The sequence below is a fragment of the Oncorhynchus keta genome, chromosome 30 (assembly GCF_023373465.1).
Source record: "Oncorhynchus keta strain PuntledgeMale-10-30-2019 chromosome 30, Oket_V2, whole genome shotgun sequence".
NCBI lineage: Eukaryota > Metazoa > Chordata > Actinopteri > Salmoniformes > Salmonidae > Oncorhynchus > Oncorhynchus keta.
Genome location: NC_068450.1, coordinates 32485660 through 32513429, shown reverse-complemented (window position 1 = coordinate 32513429; position 27770 = coordinate 32485660). Strand labels below are relative to the sequence as shown.

Genomic DNA, 27770 nt, shown 5'->3' with positions numbered 1-27770 from the left:
TCTCCAGAGGGTGGTGCGTTCTGCCCAACACATCACCAGCAACACATCACCAGGGGCAAAACACTTGCCCCCCAGGACACCTGCAGCACCTGATGTCACAGGAAGGCCAAAAAGTTAATCAAGGACATCAACCACCCGAGCCACGACCTGATCACCCCGCTATCATCCAGAAGGCGAGGTCAGTACAGGTGCATCAAAGCTGGGACCGAGAGACTGAAAAACAGCTTCTATCTCAAGACCATCAGACTGTTAAATAGCCACCACTAGCCGGCTTCCATCCAGTTACGCAAACCCTGCACCTTAGAGGCTACTGCCCTATATACATAGACTTGGAATCACTGGCCACTTTAATAATGGAACACCAGTCACTTTAATAATGGAACACCAGTCACTTTAATAATGTTTACATAATGTCTACATACAGCTTTACTCATCTCATATTATATACTGTATTCTATTCTACTGTATTTTAGTCAATGCCATTCCGACATTGCTCAATCTAATATTTATATATTTCCTGATTCCATTCTTTTACTTTTAGATTTGTGTAATATTGTGAATTGTTAGATCCTACTGCACTGTTGGAGCTAGGAACACTAGCTTTTCGCTACACCCGCAATAACATCTGCTAAATATGTGTACGTGCCCCCCAGAAATGGATTTGGTCATATATGGATTGCGAAAAGTGATGATTGAGACATTTACAGAGGTGCAAATATCATAACCTCCAGAAAATGCTAACCTCCCCTGATATTGGTAATGGTAAGAGGTTAGCGTGTTTTGTTGCAGCCTCTGTAACTTTCTCACTCATCATTATTCATGGTTATTCATGACTTTTCTTAATCATGGCACCACTCAGGATTGATTTGGAAGTGTTCAGAAACATATTATTTACTCACTTAGAAATAAAAATGATTCCAGTCATCATTTACCATTCAGTTCATTTTGGGCAAAACATGACACAACCAAAACAAACTGCAAATGCATCCAATTAGTATGTAGTTACAAGTTTGATGTAGTCATTGCTTTCTAAGAAGATGGGACCTAATACTCAACTTTTGTCTACTTTAATACACTACAAGTGAATTTGTCCAAATACTTATGACATCTTCAAATGGGTGGACTAGATCTATAAAGTGCTTTCATTTCTAAATGGTAAAACAGATATGACAATAAGCTCAAATAAAAGTTAACTATCTGTACTGTCATATGTACCTCATATGAAATATTTGATCTCAAATCCAAAAGGCTGGAGTATAGAGACACATTTAAAATGCTAGCGTTACTGTCCAAATACATATGGACGGGAGTGTTGTTGCATTGACTTGAGCTATTACATGAGAAAATAAACCTACACTTTGAAGACCTTCCCTTTTTTGGTAATGCATTTATTTTCACAACCGATTACATTTACATGGTGTCGAGATGAGTGAAGAACAGAGCACATTAATGACAGTATTTTCACATCTATATTTTTGGGGGATTGGATTGCATATTGCATTCACAGAGTTGAGAGATGTGTCCCTGGGTCCAATAGGAGTCAGTCGTGTGTGTGTGTGTGTGTGTGTGTGTGTGTGTGTGTGTGTGTGTGTGTGTGTGTGTGTGTGTGTGTGTGTGTGTGTGTGTGTGTGTGTGTGTGTGTGTGTGTGTGTGTGTGTGTGTGTGTGTGTGTGTGTGTATATAAATATTTATAGATAGATAGTCTGGTGGGGTTGGGCTTTTGTGCAGAGCATCTATGTCCATATTGACACCCTCCTCAGTAACCTCTCTCCCCCATAACGATCTATCCATCTCCTCACATTCAGATTACAGACACATGCAGCACCATCACCACCCCATTCCTCCTCATCTCTAACATCTCCTCTCCAACCGGGGATACAATCATTACTTTACAATCAGAGGGGTAATTATAGTACAATCGCGCACCCCTCCTCAAATGAGACATCGGTTCAGTCTGTTTTGTGAGCCAGATGAAACTCCGAGCCAGGGAATGGAATACATTGGTTCCCATGTTCTGTTTACTTCTAGTCTTTGTTATTACATCATGCCTGTATAGTCCATCACATGACACGTCTCTGTTGCAGTCTGGGGGCCAAAGGTTACTAGGTCGGGTAGAGCAGCTGGATGGTGCTGATTGGTCAGTGGCCTTGTCCGTGATGGTTGGCTTTCCCCATAAGCATGTCTCGTTTCCACGTCAATGAGACAGACGTCTTAAAGAGACATGTGTGAGTGTCCCATTCTGGAATGCTACTGTTAGGCACTGTGATGGGAACAGGGTTGTCCAACAAGTAGAAAACAGGGAAGATAAAGGAGGTCAATGGACCTCCTGATGCATCTAAGCCAGCACTCAATGGGGATTGGTTCTTTTTCTCAGGTATGTCTAGTGTTATTCAGTAGTAGTCTAATACTCCATTAGAGCTCAGTAGTTATAATACTCCACAAGACTGGGGTGATGCCAGGTGAAGACAGGAGTGGACTGGCTAAAGTGGGACAGTTTTGGTATGACACGGCAGAGTTCAAAGGTAAATGGAAAGTTCCAATGGAGACACAAATCACCAGCACCTCATCATGCTGAAGCTTGGACTTCCTCCTCCTCTTCTTCTTCTGCAGATAATTTCACTTTTTATTATTTTGAGCAGATGTTACTATCCAGCCCCATTCGTCCTTTGGTCTGCCCAGTGGTAATAAGTTAACATGTATGTACATTGTTGGTTACCATGGCTGGTATTGGATAGGTGTGTTTGTAGGTCGTAGTTGTGGTGATAGTGTGAGTGACAGAGCAAGAGGCTGGGGTTGGGGGTGTGGTCAGCGAGCTGTCCGTCATTGCTGGGGCAGTTCTGAGGATGGTTTCTTTGTTTTCAGAGTGTCTATGAGAGACTGGACTCCGCGCTTGACGCTGGTAGTCACCCGGCGTGTCACCGAGTCGGGTGGCGGGGAGGAGGAGCTAGCTCTCTGGGAGGGCGGGCGGGCCACCAGACACTTCTGGTACCGCAGCTGAGGAAGAGGAGAGGAGGAAGAGAAGGAAAGTACATCAGAGTCTACCTCAACCACAACCCTTACCCTACCTTCATGTTCAAATCCTGGTTCAACCCTAACCCTGGCCATAACCACAGTCCTAACCGTACTGTCATGTCCACATCCTGGTTTAACCCTGGCCCTAACCTGTCTGTCTGTCTACGTCTGTCCGTCTGTCTGTCTACGTCTGTCTGTCTACGTCTGCCTGTCTACGTCTGCCTGTCTGCGTCTGCCTGTCTGCGTCTGTCTGTCTGTATACATCTGTCTGTCTGTCTGTCCGTCTGTCTGTGTCTGTCTGTCTGTCTGTCTGTCTGTCTGTCTACGTCTGTCCGTCTCATGTCTGTCTACATCTGCCTATCTACGTCTGTCTGTCTACGTCTGTCTGTCTGTCTACGTCTGTCTGTCTACGTCTGTCTGTCTACGCCTGCCTGTCTACGTCTGCCTGTCTGTCTGGCGTCTGTCTGTCTGTCTACGCTGTCTGTCTGTCTGTCTGTCTGTCTGTCTGTCTGTCTACGTCTGTCTGTCTACGCCTGCCTGTCTGTCTACGTCTGTCTGTCTGTGTCTACGTCTGTCTGTCTACGTCTGCCTGCCTGTCTGTCTTTCTGTCTGTCTGTCTACGTCTGTCTGTCTATCTACTGTCTGCCTGTCTGTCTTTCTGTCTGTCTGTCTACGTCTGTCTGTCTGCCTGTCTGTCTACGTCTGCCTGTCTGTCTGTCTGTCTACGTCTGCCTGTCTGTCTGTCTGTCTACGCCTGCCTGTCTGTCTGTCTACGTCTGTCTGTCTACATCTGTCTGTCTACATCTGTCTGTCTACGTCTGTCTACATCTGTCTACATCTGTCTACGTCTGCCTGTCTACATCTGTCTGTCTACGTCTGTCTGTCTACGTCTGTCTGTCTGTCTGTCTGTCTGTCTGTCTGTCTGTCTGTCTGTCTGTCTGTCTACGCCTGTCCGTCTGTCTGTCTACATCTGCCTGTCTACGTCTGCCTGTCTACGTCTGTCTGTCTACGTCTGTCTGTCTGTCTGTCTACGTCTGTCTGTCTACGCCTGTCTGTCTACGCCTGCCTGTCTGTCTGTCTGTCTGTCTGTCTGTCTGTCTGTCTGTCTGTCTACGTCTGCCTGTCTGTCTGTCTGTCTGTCTTTCTGTCTGTCTGTCTGTCTGTCTGTCTACGTCTGCCTGTCTGTCTACGCCTGCCTGTCTGTCTACGTCTGCCTGTCTGTCTGTCTGTCTGCCTGTCTGTCTACGTCTGTCTGTCTGTCTGTCTGTCTGTCTGTCTGTCTACGTCTGCCTGCCTGCCTGTCTGTCTGTCTGTCTGTCTGTCTGTCTGTCTGTCTGTCTGTCTACGTCTGTCTGTCTGTCTTTCTGTCTGTCTGTCTACGTCTGTCTGTCTGTCTGTCTGTCTACGTCTGCCTGTCTGTCTGTCTGTCTGTCTGTCTGTCTGTCTGTCTACATCGTCTGTCTGCCTGTCTGTCTGTCTACGTCTGCCTGTCTACATCTGTCTGTCTACATCTGTCTGTCTACGTCTGTCTACATCTGTCTACATCTGTCTACGTCTGCCTGTCTACGTCTGTCTGTCTACGTCTGTCTGTCTACGTCTGTCTGTCTACGTCTGTCTGTCTACGTCTGTCTGTCTACGTCTGTCTGTCTGTCTGTCTGTCTGTCTGTCTGTCTGTCTGTCTGTCTGTCTACGTCTGTCTGTCTACGTCTGTCTACGTCTGTCTACATCTGTCTACGTCTGTCTACGTCTGTCTGTCTACATCTGTCTGTCTACGTCTGTCTGTCTACGTCTGTCTGTCTACGTCTGTGTCTGTCTGTCTGTCTGTCTGTCTGTCTGTCTGTCTGTCTGTCTGTCTACGTCTGTCTGTCTACGTCTGTCTGTCTGTCTGTCTGTCTGTCTGTGTCTGTCTACGTCTGTCTGTCTGTCTGTCTACGTCTGTCTGTCTACGTCTGTCTACGTCCGTCTGTCTACGTCCGTCTGTCTACGTCCGTCTGTCTATGTCTGTCCATGTCTGTACATCTGTCTGTCTACGTCTGTACGTCTGTCCGTCTGTCTATGTCTGTACGTCTGTCTATGTCTGTCTGTCTACGTCTGTCTGTCTACGTCTGTCTGTCTACATCTGTCTGTCTACATCTGTCTGTCTACGTCTGTCTGTCTACGCTGTCTGTCTACGTCTGTCTGTCTACATCTGTCTACGTCTGTCTGTCTCTACGCTGTCTACGTCTGTCTGTCTACGCCTGTCTGTCTGTCTGTCTACATCTGTCTGTCTGTCTGTCGTCTGTCTGTCTACATCTGTCTGTCTACGTCTGTCTGTCTACATCTGTCTGTCTACGTCTGTCTGTCTACATCTGTCTGTCTACGTCTGTCTGTCTACGTCTGTCTGTCTACGTCTGTCTGTCTACGTCTGTCTGTCTACATCTGTCTACGTCTGTCTGTCTACGTCTGTCTGTCTACGTCTGTCTGTCTACGTCTGTCTACGTCTGTCTGTCTACGTCTGTCTACGTCTGTCTGTCTACATCTGTCTGTCTACGTCTGTCTGTCTACATCTGTCTGTCTACATCTGTCTGTCTACATCTGTCTGTCTACGTCTGTCTGTCTACATCTGTCTGTCTACGTCTACGTCTGTCTGTCTACGTCTGTCTGTCTGTCTGTCTACGTCTGTCTGTCTACATCTTTCATGTCTGTACGTCTGTCTGTCTACGTCTGTCTACGTCTGTCTGTCTACTGTCTGTCTGTCTGTCGTCTGTCTGTCTACGTCTGTCTGTCTACGCTATGTCTGTCTACGCCTCTGTCCGTCTGTCTACGTCTGTCCGCCTGTCTACGCTGTCTGTCCGCCTGTCTACGCCTGTCCGTCTGTCTACATCTGTCTGTCTACGCCTGTCTGTCTACGTCTGTCTGTCTGTCTGTCTGTCTGTCTGTCTGTCTGTCTGTCTGTCTGTCTGTCTGTCTACGTCTGCCTGTCTGTCTACGTCTGTCTGTCTGTCTGTCTACGCCTGTCTGTCTACGCGCCTGTCTGTCTACATCTGTCTACGTCTGTCTGTCTACATCTGTCTGTCTGTCTATGTCTGTCTGTCTACGCCTGTCTGTCTACGTCTGTCTGTCTGTCTGCCTGTCTGTCTGTCTACGTCTGTCTGTCTACGCCTGTCTGTCTACATCTGTCTGTCGCCTGTCTACGTCTGTCTGTCTACGCCTGTCTACGTCTGTCTGTCTGTCTGTCTGTCTGTCTGTCTGTCTGTCTGTCTGTCTGTCTGTCTGTCTGTCTGTCTGTCTACGCCTGTCTGTCTACGTCTGTACGCCTGTCCGTTTGTCTCTGTCTGTCTGTACGCCTGTCTGTCTACGTCTGTCTGTCTGTCTACGTCTGTCTGTCAACGCTGTCTGTCTGTCTGTCTGTCTGTCTCTGTCTGTCTGTCTGTCTGTCTGTCTGTCTGTCTACGTCTGTCTACGTCTGTCTACGTCTGTCTGTCTGTCTGTCTGTCTACGTCTGTCTCTGTCACGTCTGTCTGTCTACGTCTGTCTGTCTACGTCTGTCTGTCTGTCCATGTCTGTCTACGTCTGTCCGTCTGTCTGTACGCCTGTCTGTCTACATCTGTCTGTCTGTCGTCTGTCTGTCTACGCCTGTCTGTCAACGTACGTCTGTCTGTCTGTCGCTGTCTGTCTATCTGTCTGTCTGTCTGTCTGTCTGTCTACATCTGTCTGTCTACATCTGTCTGTCTACGTCTGTCTGTCTACGTCTGTCTATGTCTGTCTACGTCTGTCTATGTCTGTCTGTCACGTCTGTCTATGTCTGTCTACGTCTGTCTGTCTACATCTGTCTGTCTGTCGTCTGTCTGTCTACATCTGTCTGTCTACATCTGTCTACGCCTGTCTGTCTGTCACGTCTGTCTATGTCTGTCTACGTCTGTCTGTCTACATCTGTCTGTCTACGTCTGTCTGTCTACATCTGTCTACGTCTGTCTACGTCTGTCTGTCTACGTCTGTCTGTCTACGTCTGTCTACGTCTGTCTGTCTACGTCTGTCTGTCTACGTCTGTCTGTCTCTGTCTGTCTGTCTACGTCTGTCTGTCTACATCTGTCTGTCTACGTCTGTCTGTCTACGTCTGTCTGTCTACATCTGTCTGTCTACGTCTGTCTGTCTACATCTGTCTATCTACGTCTGTCTGTCTACATCTGTCTACGCTGTCTGTCTACGTCTGTCTGTCTACATCTGTCTACGTCTGTCTACGTCTGTCTGTCTACGTCTGTCTACGTCTGTCTGTCTACGTCTGTCTGTCTACATCTGTCTGTCTACATCTGTCTGTCTACGTCTGTCTGTCTGTCTGTCTACGTCTGTCTGTCTGTCTGTCTGTCTGTCTGTCTGTCTGTCTGTCTACGTCTGTCTGTCTACGTCTGTCTGTCTACGTCCATCTGTCTGTCTACGTCCTGTCTGTCTCTCTGTCTGGCTACGCCTGTCTGTCTACGTCTGTCTGTCTACGCTGTCTACGCCTGTCTGTCTACATCTGTCTGTCGCTGTCTGTCTACATCTGTCTGTCACGTCTGTCTGTCTGTCTGTCTGTCTGTCTGTCTGTCTACGTCTCTCTGTCTACATCTGTCTGTCTACGTCTGTCTGTCTACGTCTGTCTGTCTACGTCTGTCTGTCTACGTCTGTCTGTCTGTCTACGTCTGTCTGTCTACGTCTGTCTGTCTACATCTGTCTGTCTCTGTCTACGTCTGTCTGTCTACGTCTGTCTGTCTACGTCTGTCTGTCTGTCTACGTCTGTCTCTGTCTACGCTGTCTGTCTACGTCTGTCCGTCTGTCCGTCTGTCTATGTCTGTACATCTGTCCGCCTGTCTACATCTGTCTGTCTACGTCTGTCTACGTCTGTCTGTCTACGTCTGTCTGTCTACATCTGTCTGTCTACGTCTGTCTGTCTACGTCTGTCTGTCTACGTCTGTCTGTCTACGTCTGTCTGTCTACGTCAGTCTGTCTACGTCCGTCTGTCTGTCTGTCTATGTCTGTCTGTCTATAGCTATGTGTGTGAGCTCACCACACAGGCTGCCTGGACAGCCTCAGACACGCTGCCAGCGTTGGGGTCACACCAGAACACGTGGCACTGGAAGTGCTGGTTCCCAGAGTCCATTACGAAGGCGAAAGTGTGGATGTCCTGGCCCACGCCCATGAAGGACAGGAAACGCACACGGCACTCCACCAGTATCTCCTCCTCTTCTTCCTGTCCAGGGGACCAATGGGGAAGGCAAGAGACGGGATTATTAGAGAACACTCAGATAGAAATGTATATTGTTTTTGTCATGATGAGGGAGGAACCAACAGTGTCCGTCCATGTCGATCACAGGTGAATCTATTGGATAACAAATAAAACCCTGAATGGATGCTGTGGTATAGTCAGTAATAATCTGTAGTTAGGTGGAGAAAAGATACTACGTGCCTTCTCCTTGATAACAGCCACAGTGGCGTCTGCTACACTCAGAGTAACAGGGGTCCAGTCCTCTTTCCCTGTGGAGGACACCAGGCTCTCTATAGCCCCATTGATGATGTCCATACCTGGAGAGAGAGTGAGAGAGACATGTAATGTTTACTGTTAATTTTTATTGTTTATTTTACTTTATATATTATCGACCTCACTTGCTTTGGCAATGTTAACACATGTTTCCCATGCCAATAAAGCCCTTGAATTGAATTGAATTGAATTGAATTGAGAGAGAGAGGTGAAACCTGAATTCGTTTTCTACCTTCAGTATGTGTACGGGAGTATGGATTATGTTTAACGGGACAGGTGCAGGTGATTAGGCACGGCTGTGTTAGTTGTTTCCTTACTTCTCTTACCTATGGGACGAGACACGGACGTCATCCCCAGGTAGTGCACATGGAACTTCTGCACCAGCTCAGTCTTTGGCATGGGAAACTCTGTGGGAGAATACACACATCAGACACCAAGGAGAGAGAGAGAGAGACACACACACACACACACTACAAAGCACACTACAAAGCACATCCGAGCAAAGACTCAGACAAACAAATGTCCAAACAGGCTTATTAGTCTAAAATGCAAAAATACAGATACTTGTGTGAAGACTGAATTATTTCAGATGCTGTTGTATCTAATTAAGCCGTATGAAAAAAAAACAACTGAAGATGGCTATTCATACAAGTGGGCAGAACTTCCGAGAGACTGAAAAACAAATGTCTATCCACAGGCTGGCCTGAGGGGCAGGAGGGCTTCCCTCCCTCTAACACAGAGAAGAGGATAAGATGGTTTAAACACCAACACCCCGCGAAAATGACAGAACAGGAGTTAGCCGACTTCCTATTACACTCTGCCCGAGGGTCAGGAGAAACGAGGGATGGAATTAAAGGAGGGGAGAGATGGTGGAGGGATCTGGCGAGTGGAGTGCGCAGACAGTTTGGTCGTGCTCGCGAGTGAGCGATGTTCACCCAATGAGAGCTTTGATCTCTCAATAGGGGTTGCTGAGAGTCAGGGCTCGCTACGCAACACTAATTGGCTTTTAATGAGCTCAGCTGCTCCTGCGAGCTCAAAGCCAATGTAGAACTTTTATTCTATGCACAGAACAAAGGTGTTTCCACTGCAGTCAGCAGATCCTGCCTCAAAGCCAAGTTATGGGATGTGTTGTGTTTTGAAATCATCTATCATTAATTAACTTTGCATGAAAAGGAGGATGGATATGTGTTGCGGCGTAGTGGAATGGAAAATGTGGAATAGCATTAACACCACGATGTGAGAAAGGTTTTGTCCTGTTGTTGTGAGACCTTGTACTGTTGTCAGCATAATTCAGGAAGTGAACACAGCACGGCTATCTTTTTCATTAACACGTGTTTGCAGTCCAGTTCTGTATTCATAAGGGGCATTTTTTTCATTTGCAGTGAAACACACATGAAATATAGAATGGGCGTTAAAGGGATACCTCTGGGTTTTGGCAATGAGTTGCGTGTAGTTTGGAGGAAGTCGCTGACTAGCGCGAGCGCAATTGCTAAGTAGCGTGAGTGCAATGACTGGAAGTCTATGGGTATCTATGCTAGCAGATATAGTACATGACCAAAAGTATGTGGACTGCTCGTCGAACATCTTATTCCGAAATCATGGGCATTAAATATAGAGTTGGTCCCCCCTTTGCTGCTATAATAGCCTCCACTCTTCTGGGAAGGCTTTCCACTAGATGTTAGAACATTGCTGCAGGGACTTGCTTCCATTCGGCCACAAGAGCATTAGGTTGGGCTTTGATGTTGGAGCGATTAGGACTGGTTCGCAGTCGGCGTTCCAATTCATCCCAAGGGTGTTCGATGGGTTTGAGGTCAGGGCTCTGTGCAGGTCAGTCAAGTTCTTCCACATTGATCTCGACATACCCTTTCTGTATGAATCTCGCTTTGATGAACTGGGGCATTGGGGCACAACTGAGGCCCCGGTGGACAACTGAACAAGAGGAAGGTACATTAGAGTGTCTAGTTTGAGAAACTCTAGTCTCAACTATGTAGATATTCCATAAAAATATCAGCCGTTTCCAGCTACAATAGTCATTTACAATATTAACACTGTCTATGCTGTATTTCTGATCAATTTAATGTTATTTTAATGGGCAAAAAAAGGCTTTTCTTTCAAAAACAATGACATTTCTAAGTGACCCCAAACTTTTGAACGGTAGTGTATATAAAAAGACTGGCTTCGGGACAAGTCTCTGAATGTCCTTGAGTGGCCCAGCCAGAGCTCGGACTTGAACCTGATCAAACATCTCTGGAGAGACCTGAAAATAGCTGTGCAGCAACGCTCCCCATCCAACCTGACAGAGGTTGAGAGGATCTGCAGAGAAGAATGGGAGAAACTTGGCAGGTGTGCCAAGCTTGTAGCGTTATACCCAAGACTCAAGGCTGTAATCGCTGCCAAAGCTGCTTCAACAAAGTACAGAGTAAAGGGTCTGAATACACATGTAAATGTGTTATTTACAGTTTTATTTTGTTTAAATTGTCAAAAATGTCTACAAACCTGTTTTTGCTTTGTCATTATGGGGTACTGTGTGTAGATTGATGAGGGAAAAAAATATTTCATCCATTTTAGAATAAGGCTGTAATGTAACAAAATGTGGATGTCATTGAAAATAATTCTAGCAGATACCCATAGACTTCCAGTCATTGCGCTAAAGCTAGTTAGAATTGGCTTGTGAAACTACCTCTTACTTCCTTCATCCTGGACACAGAGACATACAAATAGTATCCACGAGTTCATTTGACTCTGCGGAAGTAGTTAAAGGGTCCAATAGCCAAAATCCTGAAGTATCCCTTTAACGCTCAACTCCAATTCCCTAAACAGATATCAGTACTACTGTATGTGTGTGGGTCACCAAACTCCTACCCTGGAGAGGAACATCGGAGCCTGTTTGGGATGAGCTGCCGGCAGCAGCTTTGGCACTCTTCCTCTCAGCCATAATCTGGAGACGAGTGGAGGAGCGAGAGAGAGGGAAAAATAGGAGGAGGGAGAGGGAGAGTCAGAGACAGGGGAAGAGAGGGGTTAAAAACGGGGGGGTGAAGGGGTAAAGTTAAAGAACCTTCAAAGTGTTTCAACTTCAAACTAAGAAGGACAAGTCATTACGCGTTCTTTGAACTAAAATGGAGAAATATTTCAAATGAATGTATCACTCCATGTTCTCTTCTCCATCTCTTCCTCCTTTCTTACTGATGTAGAGCAGCATCCCTCCTCAACAATAATGCGGAGGGCACTGCAATGTGGCACACTCCCTGTTCGAGATTCATTGTAGGAGTCATTAATCAAAGTCTGCAACTCTCTGCTCACAGGGGAACACACACACACATTCTCAAACACACACACTCGTTGCACTGCACAACAGCAGAGTCCGAGGTCAGTAAGTTTCCCCTCTGCAGTAGCAACTGTGTTTAAATAGACAACTTGGAGTGAGACACTGATTTACTGACGCACACCCGCAAATGAGTCACTTTGTTTGGGGCCCGGATTGTTCTTTTAGTTCTGTCTGGGACTGCTAAACCAACAAATGATTAAGAGCTGAGAAACACTGAGAAAAGACGTGGTGACTCTTTTCAAAGTAGGTCACCATCTCTTGACCGAACTGTAGATCATCCTCGCCAGACTAATATTCTCTATTTTGTTGAGTCAAGTGCTCTTCTCAAGGTCATGTATGGTCTGAACCCTACAGACCCTGCCTGAGTTGTCAATGTCTGAAACAGTAGTCAGGGGATTGTTTTACAGTATGATAAAGGAGCAGGACATTCGGACTCAGTTACACACCTTCCAGGGCTAGCACCTCCCTAACCCTGAGAGGATTAACACCCCACATTAAAAACTGCCAACTGCCCTGGGACAGAGGGTGGTACTGCTAGGGGTACCCATACTGTAAGCAGGATCACAATGCTTCCTTCTATTTCTTCCACTTGAATAGGCAAACTCAACTTCAGTAACATTTCATAGACTTCTGTGAAAAGACAGGACATTTATGTGAGCGTGTACTGTGTGTCTGAGTCTACTTCGTCTCTGTCTGAAACGGCAGGCCCAACTCACCTTGGAACAGATTTCGTGGAGACTCGTTGCTATGGCTTCTGCAGGGGTATCACATCGAAACACATGACATTTCAACACCCGCGTGGTTTTGTCTCTCGCCACATAGGCAAAGTCCCTATAGGACGCACAGAAGATATCATATGACATGAATATCTACAGTATTTAAAACATACAGGTATGTATATAGCAGATAATTCAGTATATTTGAACATTGAGTCATTTTTTGAAAGGCATGGGGTAGAATACAGAGGCTTCCACTAGTAGGAAATCTCTTCTCTGAATTAGTAAAAGGCCAATATATATATACCCTGACATGTAATGTATGGTTGAGCTATAAATAGAAGGTACTTTGTTCACTTGTGTTTTCATTGATGAGTGCTTCCTTATACTTAGTGCACAGTTATCATTCACTGCCTCAGGAAGATAACTGTCTTCTCTAGGGTGCATGCACACACGCACGCACGCACGCACACACACACACACACGCACGCCCACGCACACGCACACGCACACAAAATGCCATGCTGAGAACATCAGACAGTTGCCACATGCCAGAGAGAGAGAGAGAGGCAGAGAGCAGAGAGAGAGAGAGAGAGAGAAAGAGAGAGCCAGAGCAGAGAGACACGGGCAGAGAGATAGGGGCAGAGAGAGAGGGGCAGAGAGAGAGAGAGAGGCAGAGAGAGACGGGCAGAGAGAGAGAGTTGCAGAGAGAGAGAGAGAGGCAGAGAGAGACGGGCAGAGAGATAGGGGCAGCGAGAGAGGGGCAGAGAGAGAGAGAGAGAGGCAGAGAGAGAGGCAGAGAGAGAGTTGCAGCGAGAGAGAGGCAGAGAGAGAGAGAGAGGCAGAGAGAGACGGGCAGAGAGATAGGGGCAGAGAGAGAGGGGCAGAGAGAGAGAGGGGCAGAGAGAGAGCAGAGAGAGAGAGGCAGAGAGAGAGTTGCAGAGAGAGAGAGAGAGGCAGAGAGAGACGGGCAGAGAGATAGGGGCAGAGAGAGGGGCAGAGAGAGAGAGGGGCAGAGAGAGAGGCAGAGAGAGAGAGGGGCAGAGAGAGAGAGAGAGGCAGAGAGAGACGGGCAGAGAGATAGGGGCAGAGAGAGAGGGGCAGAGAGAGAGAGGGGCAGAGAGAGAGGCAGAGAGAGAGAGGGCAGAGAGAGAGGCAGAGAGAGAGAGAGAGGCAGAGAGAGACGGGCAGAGAGACGAGAGAGATAGGAGAGATAGGGGCAGAGAGAGAGGGGCAGAGAGAGAGGGGCAGAGAGAGAGAGGCAGAGAGAGAGAGAGAGGCAGAGAGAGACGGGCAGAGAGACGGGCAGAGAGATAGGGGCAGAGAGAGGGGGCAGAGAGAGAGGGGCAGAGAGAGAGAGAGGCAGAGAGAGACGGGCAGAGAGAGAGGGCAGAGAGATAGGGGCAGAGAGAGAGGGGCAGAGAGAGAGGGGCAGAGAGAGAGGGGCAGAGAGATAGGGGCAGAGAGAGAGGCAGAGAGAGAGAGAGGGGCAGAGAGAGAGGCAGAGAAAGGTGGATGAGGATGAAATACAACACCTGTATACATACACCATCAACAGAGAATCATCAGAATATAGAGCAGACAGGGAATCTGGAAAACCATGGACAGAAAAACAGAGTGATAAAGGAAGAATGTCAGTTAAAGGAGAGGGGACTGGGGAGTGGAGCCCTGCTGAGGGGCCATGCAGGGTAGCAGAGCAGAGCCACAGGTGCAGCTGTGACACACACACATACTCAGCGTTTATCACAGTGGTGCTTCTCTTGTTTATGAGTCCATTACCAGCCCTGTCTCCCTGCTTAATTGTGTGCTCACACACTTTGGGTCGATAATACTCTGCTCCTGGCCAGCGGAGAGAATGGAAGGGGGAGGTGTGTGTGTGTGTGTGTATTTAGGCATTATGTCTCACAAGCTGCAGGCCATTTCATAATTCTGTCGCAGAGTACAGTGGCCTCGAGTCTACATGAGTTTAAAGTATTTTGAGAACAGAAACAGAGATACAGTATTGAGTTAAAAACAGCATGTGGTGACTGAGTGAGCGTCAGTCTGAGTACTGTATTCTGTCTAAAGAGAGGAGCTTACTCCCTGTCTGTCTGTCTGTCTGTCTGTCTGTCTGTCTGTCTGTCTGTCTGTCTGTCTGTCTGTCTGTCTGTCTGTCTGTCTGTCTGTCTGTCTGTCTGTCTGTCTATCTGTCTGTCTGTCTGTCTGTCTGTCTGTCTGTCTGTCTGTCTGTCTGTCTGTCTGTCTAAAGAGCAGATCTAACTCCCAGGTTGTCTGTCTGCCTGTATATCTGTCACTCCCCAGGCAGCTGAAGAGGTGTGTGACTGCAGGTAAAATGGAGGACTTGACACAATGATTACATTGAAGATAGAAGGCAACACATGTAGCACATGAACCATTTACCTTTCTCTAGGTCCAGGGAAGCAAAGGGGAGGTAGGAGGGAGGTAGAGAGAGGGGGGAGGAGAGACAGAAGGAGAAAGAAACAGAAAATGCAGATGAATACGGGAGAAAGACACTGTTAGTACATTGAATATTCAGGGGAGCAGAGTGACTCAGACTTAAGTCTATAGAAGTTGTATCACAGAGCATGCTCTTTGGCCCCAATCAGAAGGGGTCTCCATTCCCTGAGCAGTGTATGTGTGTGTGTAAGCTTCAGCTCTGTCAGCCTCTGTGTACTTTTCATTTCAGCGGCACAGCTTAGCGTTCTGCTCCATTATGACACATCACACCTTTGCTGTTTGACATGCCAACATACACACTAAATCTATTGTATGTGCAACTGAATCACCTCTCCACCTCTCTACCTCTCCACTTCTCTCTCTACTTTCCCCCCAGTTTTTTCTCTTGTAACCTCCATCTATCCATTCCCACTTTAATCTCCCTTCATTACTCTACTTTCCACTTCTCTCTCCTACCCCTCCTCTCTCTCCTACCCCTCCTCGCTCTCCTACCCACTCTCTCTCTCCAATTTTCCACAGCAGCTAAGCTAAGAAGGAGAGGGAATGAGCAGTACCAGTTTGGCAGTCTCTCCTCCTCTCCTCATCACTGTTATATAAGAAACATAATATACTGTACTATACAGAGAAGAAGAGAGGGAGTCGGCTTTTCTTATTCAGGACAGAATGAGGGTTAATTCAAACATATCCTGGCTTTGATGATCCACTTCACTTAGTGACCAGAGACACAGAGAGAGAGAGCTAGACAGTATTAATAGAGACCAGAGAGAGCTAGACAGTATTAGTAGAGCCCAGAGAGAGCTAGACAGTATTAGTAGACCAGAGAGAGCTAGACAGTATTAGTAGAGACCAGAGAGAGCTAGTCAGTATTAGTAGAGACCAGAGAGCTAGACAGTATTAGTAGAGACCAGAGAGAGCTAGACAGTATTAGTAGAGCCCAGAGAGAGCCAGACATTATTAGTAGAGATCAGAGAGCGCTAGACAGTATTAGTAGAGACCAAAGAGAGCTAGACAGTATTAGTAGAGCCCAGAGAGAGCTAGACAGTATTAGTAGACCAGAGAGAGCTAGACAGTATTAATAGAAACCAGAGAGCTAGACAGTAGTAGTAGAGACCAGAGAGCTAGACAGTATTAGTGGAGACCAGAGAGAGCTAGGCAGTATTAGTGGAGACCAGAGAGCTAGACAGTAAGCTAGACAGTATTAGTAGAGACCAGCGAGAGCTAGGCAGTATTAGTAGAGACCAGAGAGAACTAGACAGTATTAGTAGAGCCCAGAGAGAGCTAGACAGTATTAGCAGAGACCAGAGAGAACTAGACAGTATTAAGAGACCAGAGAGGGAGACAGTATTAGTAGAGACCAGAGAGAGCTAGACAGTATTAGTAGAGACCAGAGAGGCTAGACAGTATTAGTAGAGACCAGAGAGAGCTACAGTGTTAGTAGAGACCAGATAGAGCTAGACAGTATTAATACAGTCCAGAGAGAGCTAGACAGTGTTAGTAGAAACCAGAGCTAGACACTATTAGTAGAAACCAGAGAGCACTAGACAGTATTTGTGGTAACCAGAGAGATATACACTATTAGTAGACACCAAAGAGCTAGACAGTATTAATAGAAACCAGAGAGTCAGTGAGATAGGCAGCAGTGGAAACAGCTGCTCCCTGGTTCACACACACACACACACACACACACACACACACACACACACACACACACACACACACACACACACACACACACACACACACACACACACACACACACACACACACGCACACGCACACGCACACACGCGCACACACACCTCCATTTCATTTGGTAAAGTGTTGAGGCGACACAGTTGTGAAACCCCATTAAAGTTTACCGATACACCTGACTGAAGCACAATCATTTTACCGGTGTCACACCGATCCTATTTGAGTGAGATAACACCCTTCAGTTAGAGAGGGGTTTTATCCCTCCCCAGTCAGTCACTATCATTAAGGATCAGTTAACTGTGACCACCAGAGACACAGCAGAGATCAGAGAGAGAGAGAGAGAGAGACAGACAGGCAAGACAAAAATAATGGTGTTCCAAAAAAGGTCCAGTCGCCAGGACCACAAATACAAATTCCATCTAGACATCGTTGCCCTAGAGCACACCAAAAAATTATACATACCTCAGAGCCACAGGTGACTTCCACAAATCTGTGAATGTGCTGAGAGACAAGGCAAGAAGGGCCTTCTATGCCATCAAAAGGAACATAAAATTCCACATACCAATTAGGATCTGGCTAAAAATACTTGAATCAGTTATAGAACCCATTGCCTTTTATAGTTGTGAGATCTGGGGTCCGCTTACCAACCAATAATTCACTAAAGGGGACAAACACCAAATTGAGACTCTGCATGCAGTATTCTGCAAAAATATCCTCCGTGTACAACGTAAAACACCAAATAATGCATGCAGAGCAGAATTAGCCCGATACCCGCTAATTTTCAAAATCCAGAAAAGAGACGTTAAATTCTACAACCACCTAAAAGGAAGTGATTCCCAAACCTTCCATAACAAAGCCATCACTTACAGAGAGATGGACCTGGAGAAGAGTCCCCTAAGCAAGCTGGTCCTGGGGCTCTGTTCACAAACACAAACAGACCTCACATAGCCCCAGGACAGCAACACAATTATACCCAAACAAATCATGAGAAGACAAAAAAAACAATTATTTGACACATACAAAATAATTAATACAGAAAACTTGAGCAAACTAGAATGCTATTTGGCCCTTAACAGAGAGTACACAGCAGTAGAATAACCAACCAGTGTGACTGACCCAAACTTAAGGAAAGCGTTGACTATGTACAGACTCAGTGAGCATAGACCTGGCTCTCAAGAGAAGACAGGTTATGTGAACTGTTGGATTCGGGGTAAACTTTGAACATTGATATACTAGAGATATGATAGATCAGACGCAGAAGCATGGTATTTAAAGGAGTGTAAAAGACTGTTTTTTACATCAGAAGTGAATGGTTCTCTGTAGAAGACAGATGGCTTTGGAATGTGTTGGGTGGACGGGAGGAAGTCACAGGGTTGCTATAGGGGAAGCGGATGGACATCTGTGGATTAGGCGAAGGAGGGGTTGAGGTCAGGAGGTCAGGTCAGATCCCCTGAAGGGAGAAATGATGGTTTATTATCCTGTTACCTTCCTCCTGTGGAACCAGAAGATGTAAGGACTGGAGAGAAGGAGGAGTGCCTGAAGTGGAGAACATATACTTGTGGTGGTGGAAAAGTATTTGTCTAAATATATTTGTCTGAATTACAGCTGTATCGACCCTTTGTGAAGAATTCAACTTGGTTAAGGTTCTCTAGTGTCCGTGAGTTATTTACTCTGAAAACTTAGAACCTAACAGAACACTGCACACAAAATGAGGTGGAAACTGAGCTGCACTTCCTAACCTCCTGCCAAATGTATGACCATATTAGAGACACATCAATTATTTCCCTCAGATTACACAGATCCACAAAGAACTTGAAAACAAACCCAATTTTGATAAACTCCCATATCTACTGGGTGAAATACCACAGTGTGCCATCACAGCAGCAATATTAGGGCAACCAGTGAAGAACAAACATAATTGTAAATACAACCCATATTTGCACATCACTACAACACTGTATATAGAAATAATATGACATTTAAAATGCCTTCATTCTTTTGGAACTTCTGTGAGTGTAATGTTTACTGTTCATTTGAATGATTTATTTAACTTGTGTATATTATCTACTTCACTGGCTTTGGCAATGTTAACATATGTTTCCCATACCAATTAAGCCCTAAATTGAATTGAATTGAGAGGCATTCAGGTATTGGAGGTCTCAATGAGCTCCCCTGCTGCTTTAATGGTTAGGGCCGGGCTGTAGGTACCATGGAGGAACCAGGGTGGTAGGAGGGAGAGGAGTGGAGGCCCTGGGGGGAATGGAGGCTCTGGGGCAAGGAGAAGGAGAGAGGTCCCCTGAGGTAGGAGTGGTATGACTGGAGAAGAGTGGGAGGGTTTGGGGGAGGAGGAGGAGTAGGAGTTAGTAGGATGTGGTGATTAGGATGGAGGGAAGGGTGGAGAGGTGAAGGTGGAATGAACTGAGGAGACGAGGAGGAGGTAGTCAATGGTTACCATAACCATAAAAGTGTCATTGTATAATTGTGACTGTAACTCCCTAACCTGTTGTAACTTTGGCTGACTGTAGTTTCTCTACTGCTCCCTAATCCCTGGTATTATTCAAAAGAGCCTGTCTGTCCTCTCCACCATCTGTCGTGCACGCACGCACGCACGCACGCACGCACGCACACACACACACACACACACACACACACACACACACACTGCAATTATCAAACAGCTTTGCAGACCGTATGCAAAAGTGCCAGCCCCTATGCAAATGTTGTTACAAATGCTAATCATTTATGTAAATGACTGAATAAGTGTTCTGAATGTGACACAGTCATGTACACAAAGGTGTGAGGGTCAGAGGGGTGAGGAGAGTTAGTGTATAGGCACCTGCTTTGAATCTGGTTTGCCTCTGGTTCGACTCTGGTTCAATCTGATTTGATTCAGGTTAAGCCCAGTTTCACATTTATTCAGGTTGAGTCCAGCTTCACACCAACTATGGTCAGGTTTTAGTGAATTGACAAACACTGGAGTCTAGCAATAAGAGTGGATTAATCATTGGTCACTAAATTAGTTATTTAAACCTTTTAACACAGTCCCAATCATGTCCTTTATAGTCAGAATAAAGAGACTACGTAACCACTGTGGAGATAGGACTGAGTGGGTGGAAGTATATTTTCTCTCCTACAATCATAAAAGTCCCACCACTGTGTGTCTCCCCACAAACTGGAATACCATAATGCATTCTGATGACGCGTTCTCCAATCCCCAAGTACGGCTCCTGTTGATTTATTCTATCAACAATTAGAATATATTAGAGCTCATGGAGGGACCGGCTCATTGGAGAGCACTGCCCCCTACAATATATTTTCCACTGATAAAGCATATAATTGACAATATAAAGAGAATACTAAACCACTGCTAGGCACTATACATATTATATTATGGCAGAAGTTCAGGAAACCAGTATGTGTTGTGTATGTGCTATGGAGTGCAGTATGTGTTGTGTATGTGCTATGGAGTGCAGTATGTGTTGTGTATGTGCTATGGAGTGCAGTATGTGTTGTGTATGTGCTATGGAGTGCAGTATGTGTTGTGTATGTGCTATGGAGTGCAGTATGTGTTGTGTATGTGCTATGGAGTGCAGTATGTGTTGTGTATGTGCTATGGAGTGCAGTATGTGTTGTGTATGTGCTATGGAGTGCAGTATGTGTTGTGTATGTGCTATGGAGTGCAGTATGTGTTGTGTATGTGCTATGGAGTGCAGTATGTGTTGTGTATGTGCTATGGAGTGCAGTATGTGTTGTGTATGTGCTATGGAGTGCAGTATGTGTTGTGTATGTGCTATGGAGTGCAGTATGTGTTGTGTATGTGCTATGGAGTGCAGTATGTGTTGTGGTCATGAAGCATGTATTGTGCATCTCAGTGACAGAGAGAGGAAAGCCCTGCGCAGTGTGGTGAATTAGTCACAAGCCACAGCCATTAGTGCTAATGTCAAACGTCTAATGTCTGGCCTTAATTACCTCCCTGCACCGTCAAGTTGTTTACAGCAGCGATACACAGTGTTACACACACCCAAACGAGCTCTCCCTCAACACCCAGGGCCAGGAGGGCGGGGGATACACACCAGACGCATACACACACTCACACGCACGCAGGAACGGAACGCACGGCGCACACACGTACCCGTGCTCCATCATCGATACAGCCGGAGGCAGCGCAGAACTGGGGCAAAGTTAAGTACATGTAAAAATAAAAACGTCTCGGGTGTATTACATTTAGTGTAGCCCACACCAGTGTATGACTGCCGTCTGTAAAGTGGAGGGATGTTTTATGGCCGATGCAGTGGTCTATGCAGCAGAGGGTGTGATAATAGACTATGCAGTGCTGTTGGGTCTTTTACAACTGCAGGGGAGAGTGATAACTATATTGTTGAAAATGAAGCAGTATTTCAGTCAAAATGATTTCAGTGGGAAGATCTACAGCCCACCTACTAAGCACACATGTAGCTGACCCGATTCTGAACAACCAGAGAGAGAGAGAGAGAGAGAGAGACAGAGAGAGGCAGAGAGAGACAGACAGAGACAGAGAGAGAGAGAGGTGGGTGTGGAAAAAGGAGCACACAGAGATCCAGAAGTGTCACCACTCCTAAGATCCCACTACATATTTAACAGCATGGCTATGCTAGGTGGGTGGGCGGGACTAGGAGAGATTGGGTGAGTGAGATGAAAGACAAAGAGCGAGAGACATATGTCCCACCCGTTGTTCTCTGGTCTCCGATCATTTATACATCATACCACTCCGATCTGATGTTCTCCTGACTGAGACAAGGCCTCTGGTAGGATGTCACAGTCACTCTAGCGTGACACCACTGGTGCCAAACTACTAAATACACATTGTTGTGTGTGTGTGTGTGTGTGTGTGTGTGTGTGTGTGTGTGTGTGTGTGTGTGTGTGTGTGTGTGTGTGTGTGTGTGTGTGTGTGTGTGTGTGTGTGTGTTGTTGATTTATGTGTTACTGTGTGTATGTTTTTTTCTTTGTGTCTGTGTGTATGTTATGTCTGTACAATTAGCATATACACATAGGCTAAGCTGTACTGTATAGCATATACTCTCGCATCCCTTGGAGAGAGACTACTACAGCTTTGTCCTACAGTAGAGACTACTTCAGCTTCCTCCTACTGTACAGACTACTACAGCTTCCTCCTACGGTAGAGATTACAACAGTTTCCTCCTTCGGGAGAGACTACTACAGCTTCCTCCTACAGTAGAGACTACTACAGCTTCCTCCTACGGTAGAGATTACTACAGTTTCCTCCTTCGGTAGAGACTACTACAGTTTCCTCCTACAGTAGAGGCTACTACAGCTTCCTCCTACAGTAGAGACTATTACAGCTTCCTCCTACTGTAGAGCTACTACCGATTCCTCCTACAGTAGAGACTACTACAGCTTCTTCCTACGGTAGAGATTACTACAGTTTCCTCCTTCGGTAGAGACTACTACAGTTTCCTCCTTCAGTAGAGACTACTACAGTTTCCTCCTTCAGTAGAGACTACTACAGCTTCCTCCTACAGTAGAGACTACTACAGCTTCCTCATACTGTAGAGTCTACTACAGCTTCCTCCTACAGTAGAGACTACTACAGCTTCCTCCTACAGTAGGGACTACTACAGCTTCTTCCTACGGTAGAGATTACTACAGTTTCCTCCTTCGGTAGAGACTACGACAGTTTCCTCCTTCAGTAGAGACTACTACAGTTTCCTCCTTCAGTAGAGACTACTACAGCTTCCTCCTACAGTAGAGACTACTACAGCTTCCTCATACTGTAAAGACTACTACAGCTTCCTCCTACTGCAGAGACTACTACAGCTTCCTCCTACTGTAGCGACTACTACAGCTTCCTACTACTGTAGCGACTACTACAGCTTCCTACTACTGTAGCGACTACTACAGCTTCCTCCTACTGCAGAGACTAATACAGCCTCCTCCTACTGTAGAGGCTATTACAGCGTCCTCCTCCTACAGATTCCTCCTACTGTACAGACTACTACAGATTCCTCCTACTGCAGAGACTACTCCAGTTTTCTCCTAATGTAGAGGCTACTACAGCTTCCTCATACTGTAAAGACTACTACAGCTTCCTCCTACTGCAGAGACTACTACAGCTTCCTCCTACTGTACAGAGTACTCGAGCTTCCTCCTACTGCAGAGACTACTACAGCTTCCTCCTACTGCAGAGACTAATACAGCCTCCTCCTACTGTAGAGGCTATTACAGCGTCCTCCTTCTACAGATTCCTCCTACTGTACAGACTACTACAGATTCCTCCTACTGCAGAGACTACTCCAGTTTTCTCCTACTGTAGAGGCTACTACAGCTTCCTCATACTGTAAAGACTACTACAGCTTCCTCCCACTGTAGAGACTACTACAGATTCCTCCTACTGTAGAGGCTACTACAGCTTCCTCCTACTGCAGAGACTAATACAGCCTTTCCTACTGTAGAGGCTACTACAGCTTCCTCCTACGGCAAAGACTACAACAGCTTCCTCCAACTGCAGAGACTACTACAGCTTCCTCCTACTGCAGAGACTACTACAGCTTCCTTCTACTGTAGATACAACTACAGCGTCATCTTACTGTAGAGACTGCTACAGCTTCCTATAGCAGATACTACTACAGCTTCCTACTCTAGATACAACTACAGCGTCCTCTTACTGTAGAGACTGCTACAGCTTCCTACAGTAGATGCTACTACATCTTCCTACTGTAGAGACTACTACAGCTTCCTCTTATTGTAGAGACTACTACATCTTCCTCCTACTGTAGAGACTACTACAGCTTCCTCCTACTGTACAGACGACTACGACAGCTTTATCCTACTGTACAGAGTACTACAGCTTCCTCTTACTGTACAGACTATTACAGCTTTCTCCTACTGTACAGAGTACTACAGCTTCCTCCTACTGTACAGACTACTACAGCTTTCTCCTACAGTAGATACTACTACAGATTTCTACTGTAGAGACTACTACAGTTTCCCACAGTCGATACTACTACAGCTTCCCACAGTAGATGCTACTACAACTTCCTACTGTAGAGACTACTGCAGTGTTACATAGCTCTACATCATTCTCTACTACCTACAACCCCTGAGATCCAGGTCATTTCAACCACAGCATAAAATAAGTGCAGTTCTGTGCCATAACAGGTTGTATATATAGACAGTGGACAGACTGAACATATTCAGCATTGTGCATCTATAGCCAGTCTGTCTTGAGGGGTGAACATACTCACTGGGCATCACTGTGAGGAATTGGTAGGTAAAGATTTATTGGTTTCTGGGAGAGAGGGAGGGATGAAGGGAGGTATCTATAGGAGGAACAGGGGCTGTAATCTGTCAGAGAGGAAGGGATTACAGCAGGTGTGCCTAACCATGTTAATGAGAGGGAGAGAGAGAGAGAGAGAGAAAGAGAGAGCGAGAGAGAGATGAGGGAAAGGGGGTGAAGGAGAGGGGACAAGAGAAGAGATGGAGGGAAAGAGATGGACAAAGAGAGCGAGAAAAGGAAGGAGAAAAAGAAGTAGAGTAAGACAGAAAAAGAAGGAGAGGAAGACAGAGAAAAAGAGGGAGTGCGAGTGTCCTTCCCATAATGAGTCTTGTGAGAAAAATGGTTCTTAGCGGACAGACAGACAGAGAGCTACATCCTACTGAGACCTAGTCTGCTGGAGAGAAGTGTGATGAATTGTGGGTAGATGGAGTGAGCTATAGTAGAAGAGTGATGACTCGTGGGTGAAGAGAGACATTGTAATGGGCCCTGATCAGACCAAGAGTAGGAAGGAAAAGGCATCAATCACTCTGGCATCTATTGAGTTGGCCTGGGTGTTCCACCGTCGTCCCTGTGGACTGTTTAAAGCACAAGCATGTTAATTAAGGTAAGGGGACGTGAGCAGCCAATGAGCTATGGCCAATTAGGACATCAGAGCAGGTGCAAGTGCTGCTGATAAATGGGGGTGAAATAACTGTCATTATATCACTGTGGCAGAGACAGACACAAGTGCTAAACTATGCATATATACGCATGCCCCCACCGATACACACACATACTGTAAATACACACACACACCAGTACATTCAAATACACATCCACCAGTACATACACATGCACACACACACGCACACGCACACGCACACGCACACACACACACACACACACACACACACACACACACACACACACACACACACACACACACACACACACACACACACACACACACACACACACACACACACACACACACACACACACACACACACACACACACACACACACACACACACCGCACCATTACACACATGTCACATAGACTGCAATTATCAAACAGCTTTGCAGACCGTATGCAAAAGTGCCAGCCCCTATGCAAATGTTGTTACAAATCCTAATAATTCATGTAAATGACTGAATAAGTGTTCTGAATGTGACACAGTCATGTCCACAAAGGTGTGAGGGTCAGAGGGGTGAGGCGAGTTAGTGTATAGGCACCTGCTTTGAATCTGGTTTGACTCTGGTTCAATCTGATTTGATTCAGGTTAAGCCCAGTTTCACATTTATTCAGGTTGAGTCCAGTTTCACACCAACTATGGTCAGGTTTTAGTGAATTGACAAACACTGGAGTCACACACACACGCACACACACAACCACCAGTATATACAAATACATACTGTACATACAAATACATACGGTACATACACACAAACACAACCACCAGTATATACAAATACGTACTGTACATACGGTACATACACACAAACACAACCACCAGTATATACAAATACGTACTGTACATACGGTACATACACACAAACACAACCACCAGCACATACGAATACGCACTGTCATAGAAATACGTACTATCATGACACAAGGCGAGACCCAGATGCAGACACAGGGGGCAGATGGTTGGAGTTCAAGATGTTTCATAAATCCAAAGGGAATAGGCAAGAGAATGGTCGTGGACAGGCAAAAGGTCAAAACCAGATCAGAGTCCAGGAGGTACAGGTGGCAGACAGGCTCGAGGTCAGGGCAGGCAGACTGATCAGGCAGGCGGGTATTCAGTCCAGAAACAGGTGTCATGACGTTGGCCTGGGGGGTAGGTTTATGACAGTCATAAATACCTCTTCCCCCCTTTTTCCTCTCTCTACCCTACTGAGGTTACATTTGCAAAACCCTTGGTTAACATAGAGATTCTGGGAACGTCAGAAGGTGCGGGGAAATGAACTATATTCTGGTAATCCGACCAATGGAACATATGCTGTGGTACTTAATGAATATGATGTCAGTTCGGTTGTCATCTGAGACATTCTCATCAATGATAAGATGACATAAACTCTACAGTGGAAAGTCTACACATCAGAGTTATCGGATTCACATGGAATTGTTGTTCAATTTAAATGTTTGAATATGAAATTATTTGTGATGGGATGAAATGTGATTTTAGCTTCTAAAATGTGAGATTTGGGCTTTCATAAGACAGGGCTCTGCTCAATCAGTGGCCCACCCCTGTGAAGGGACATGGGCTATAAACCTTTTCAAACACGCCCTCCTCTTCCTTCCTATATAAGCCCTTGACGACAATATAACCTCCTGTTCCAACAATGTGAGGACGACGGTCCGATGTCAGAATGGTTCAGATAATAACTACAGAACAAAGCCAACATCAGCGTGAGCTTTGGTTGCGAATGGTATGAACTTTGAACTTTTATTCACTACAGAAGTGATACCTCCTAGCCTGTTGAGTTAGCAACAGCAGATGCAAAAGCAGGTTAGGAAGGAACAGACAGAGTATCCCGTCTACCCCACGACGACGTTACTGCAATGTATCCAATTGACAACCAGAGACATTCTTCAAAGGACTCGGTTGGGCCACACGGCTTTCCATCTACCACTAACCTACCGAAGCGCAGCGTAAATATTTATTGCATTTTCCTTTTCCAAATGGGAAAAGATACTGTATTTACGATAGCACAGCTTCTCCCTGTGTCCCTCAGTCTTCCCGCTCTTTCACTCAAACCCAGCCCCTTTTCCTTTGTGTAACAAGCTTTCATATCTGTTCCGCCCGCTAGGGACGCTTTCCTTTATGACGTAATTTGTAATCAAGTTCTCATTTAATTATGTGTATGTGTAATTCTGTGTGATTAGTTAGGTATTTAGTAAATAAATAATTAAACCCAATTTTGTATTGCTGATTCAAATTGTTAGCCAGGGTTCGTGCAGATAACCAAGAATTTACAAGTTTCATATGAGACTGAATTAAGACGACGATTGATATTGACTGCTATTGATGTAAAATATTACTAGGTCTTTAAGAGTTTATTCGGAAGATAACAGCCCTATAAATATTATTTTGTGGTGCCCGACTCTCTAGTTAATTACACTTACATGATTAGCTCAATCAGGTGATATTAATTATGGAGAAATTATTTTATAGAATAGCATGTCATATCACTTAATCCGGCATAGCCAAAGACACGACACAGGCAAGGGTCAAAACCGGGAGGACTAGAAAAAGGAGAATAGCAAAGGCAGGAGAACGGGAAAAAACGCTGGTTGACTTGGAAACAGACAAGACGAACTGGCACAGAGAGACAGGAAACACAGGGATAAATACACTGGGGAAAATAAGTGACACCTGGAGGGGGTGGAGACAATCACAAGGACAGTTGAAACAGATCAGGGTGTGACACGTACTGTACATACACACACACAACCACCAGTACATACAAATACACACACACACAACCACCAGTACATACAAATACACACACACAACCACCAGTACATACAAAAACACACACACACACACACACACACACACACACACACACACACACACACACACACACACACACACACACACACACACAGTACATACAAATACACACACACACATACAACACACAACACAACCACCAGTATATACAAACACACACAACCACCAGTATATACAAAAACAAACAACCACCAGTACATACACACCACCAGTACATACTAACACACACACACAACCACCAGTATATACAAACACACACAACCACCAGTATATACAAAAACAAACAACCACCAGTACA

The 27770-nt window shown here is 45.8% G+C and overlaps 1 protein-coding gene across 2 annotated transcripts in view; it reads right to left on the bottom strand.

Annotated features, from left to right (window-relative positions):
- Positions 1 to 1546: 1546 nt before the first annotated feature.
- LOC118371382 (amyloid beta precursor protein binding family B member 2-like) overlaps positions 1547 to 27770 on the bottom strand; it is a 68891-nt gene continuing 42667 nt past the window's right edge. Inside the window, exons 9-14 of one of the 2 annotated variants that reach the window (XM_052488277.1) lie at positions 12548 to 12662; positions 11369 to 11444; positions 8824 to 8913; positions 8431 to 8550; positions 8036 to 8214; positions 1547 to 2994 (exon numbers count right to left, since the gene is read on the bottom strand). In XM_052488277.1, the coding sequence (XP_052344237.1) occupies positions 2821 to 2994; positions 8036 to 8214; positions 8431 to 8550; positions 8824 to 8913; positions 11369 to 11444; positions 12548 to 12662 (754 nt within the window). In that variant the 3' untranslated portion in view covers positions 1547 to 2820. The remainder of the gene's footprint in view (positions 2995 to 8035; positions 8215 to 8430; positions 8551 to 8823; positions 8914 to 11368; positions 11445 to 12547; positions 12663 to 27770) is intronic. The other variant, XM_052488278.1, reaches the window with a different exon arrangement.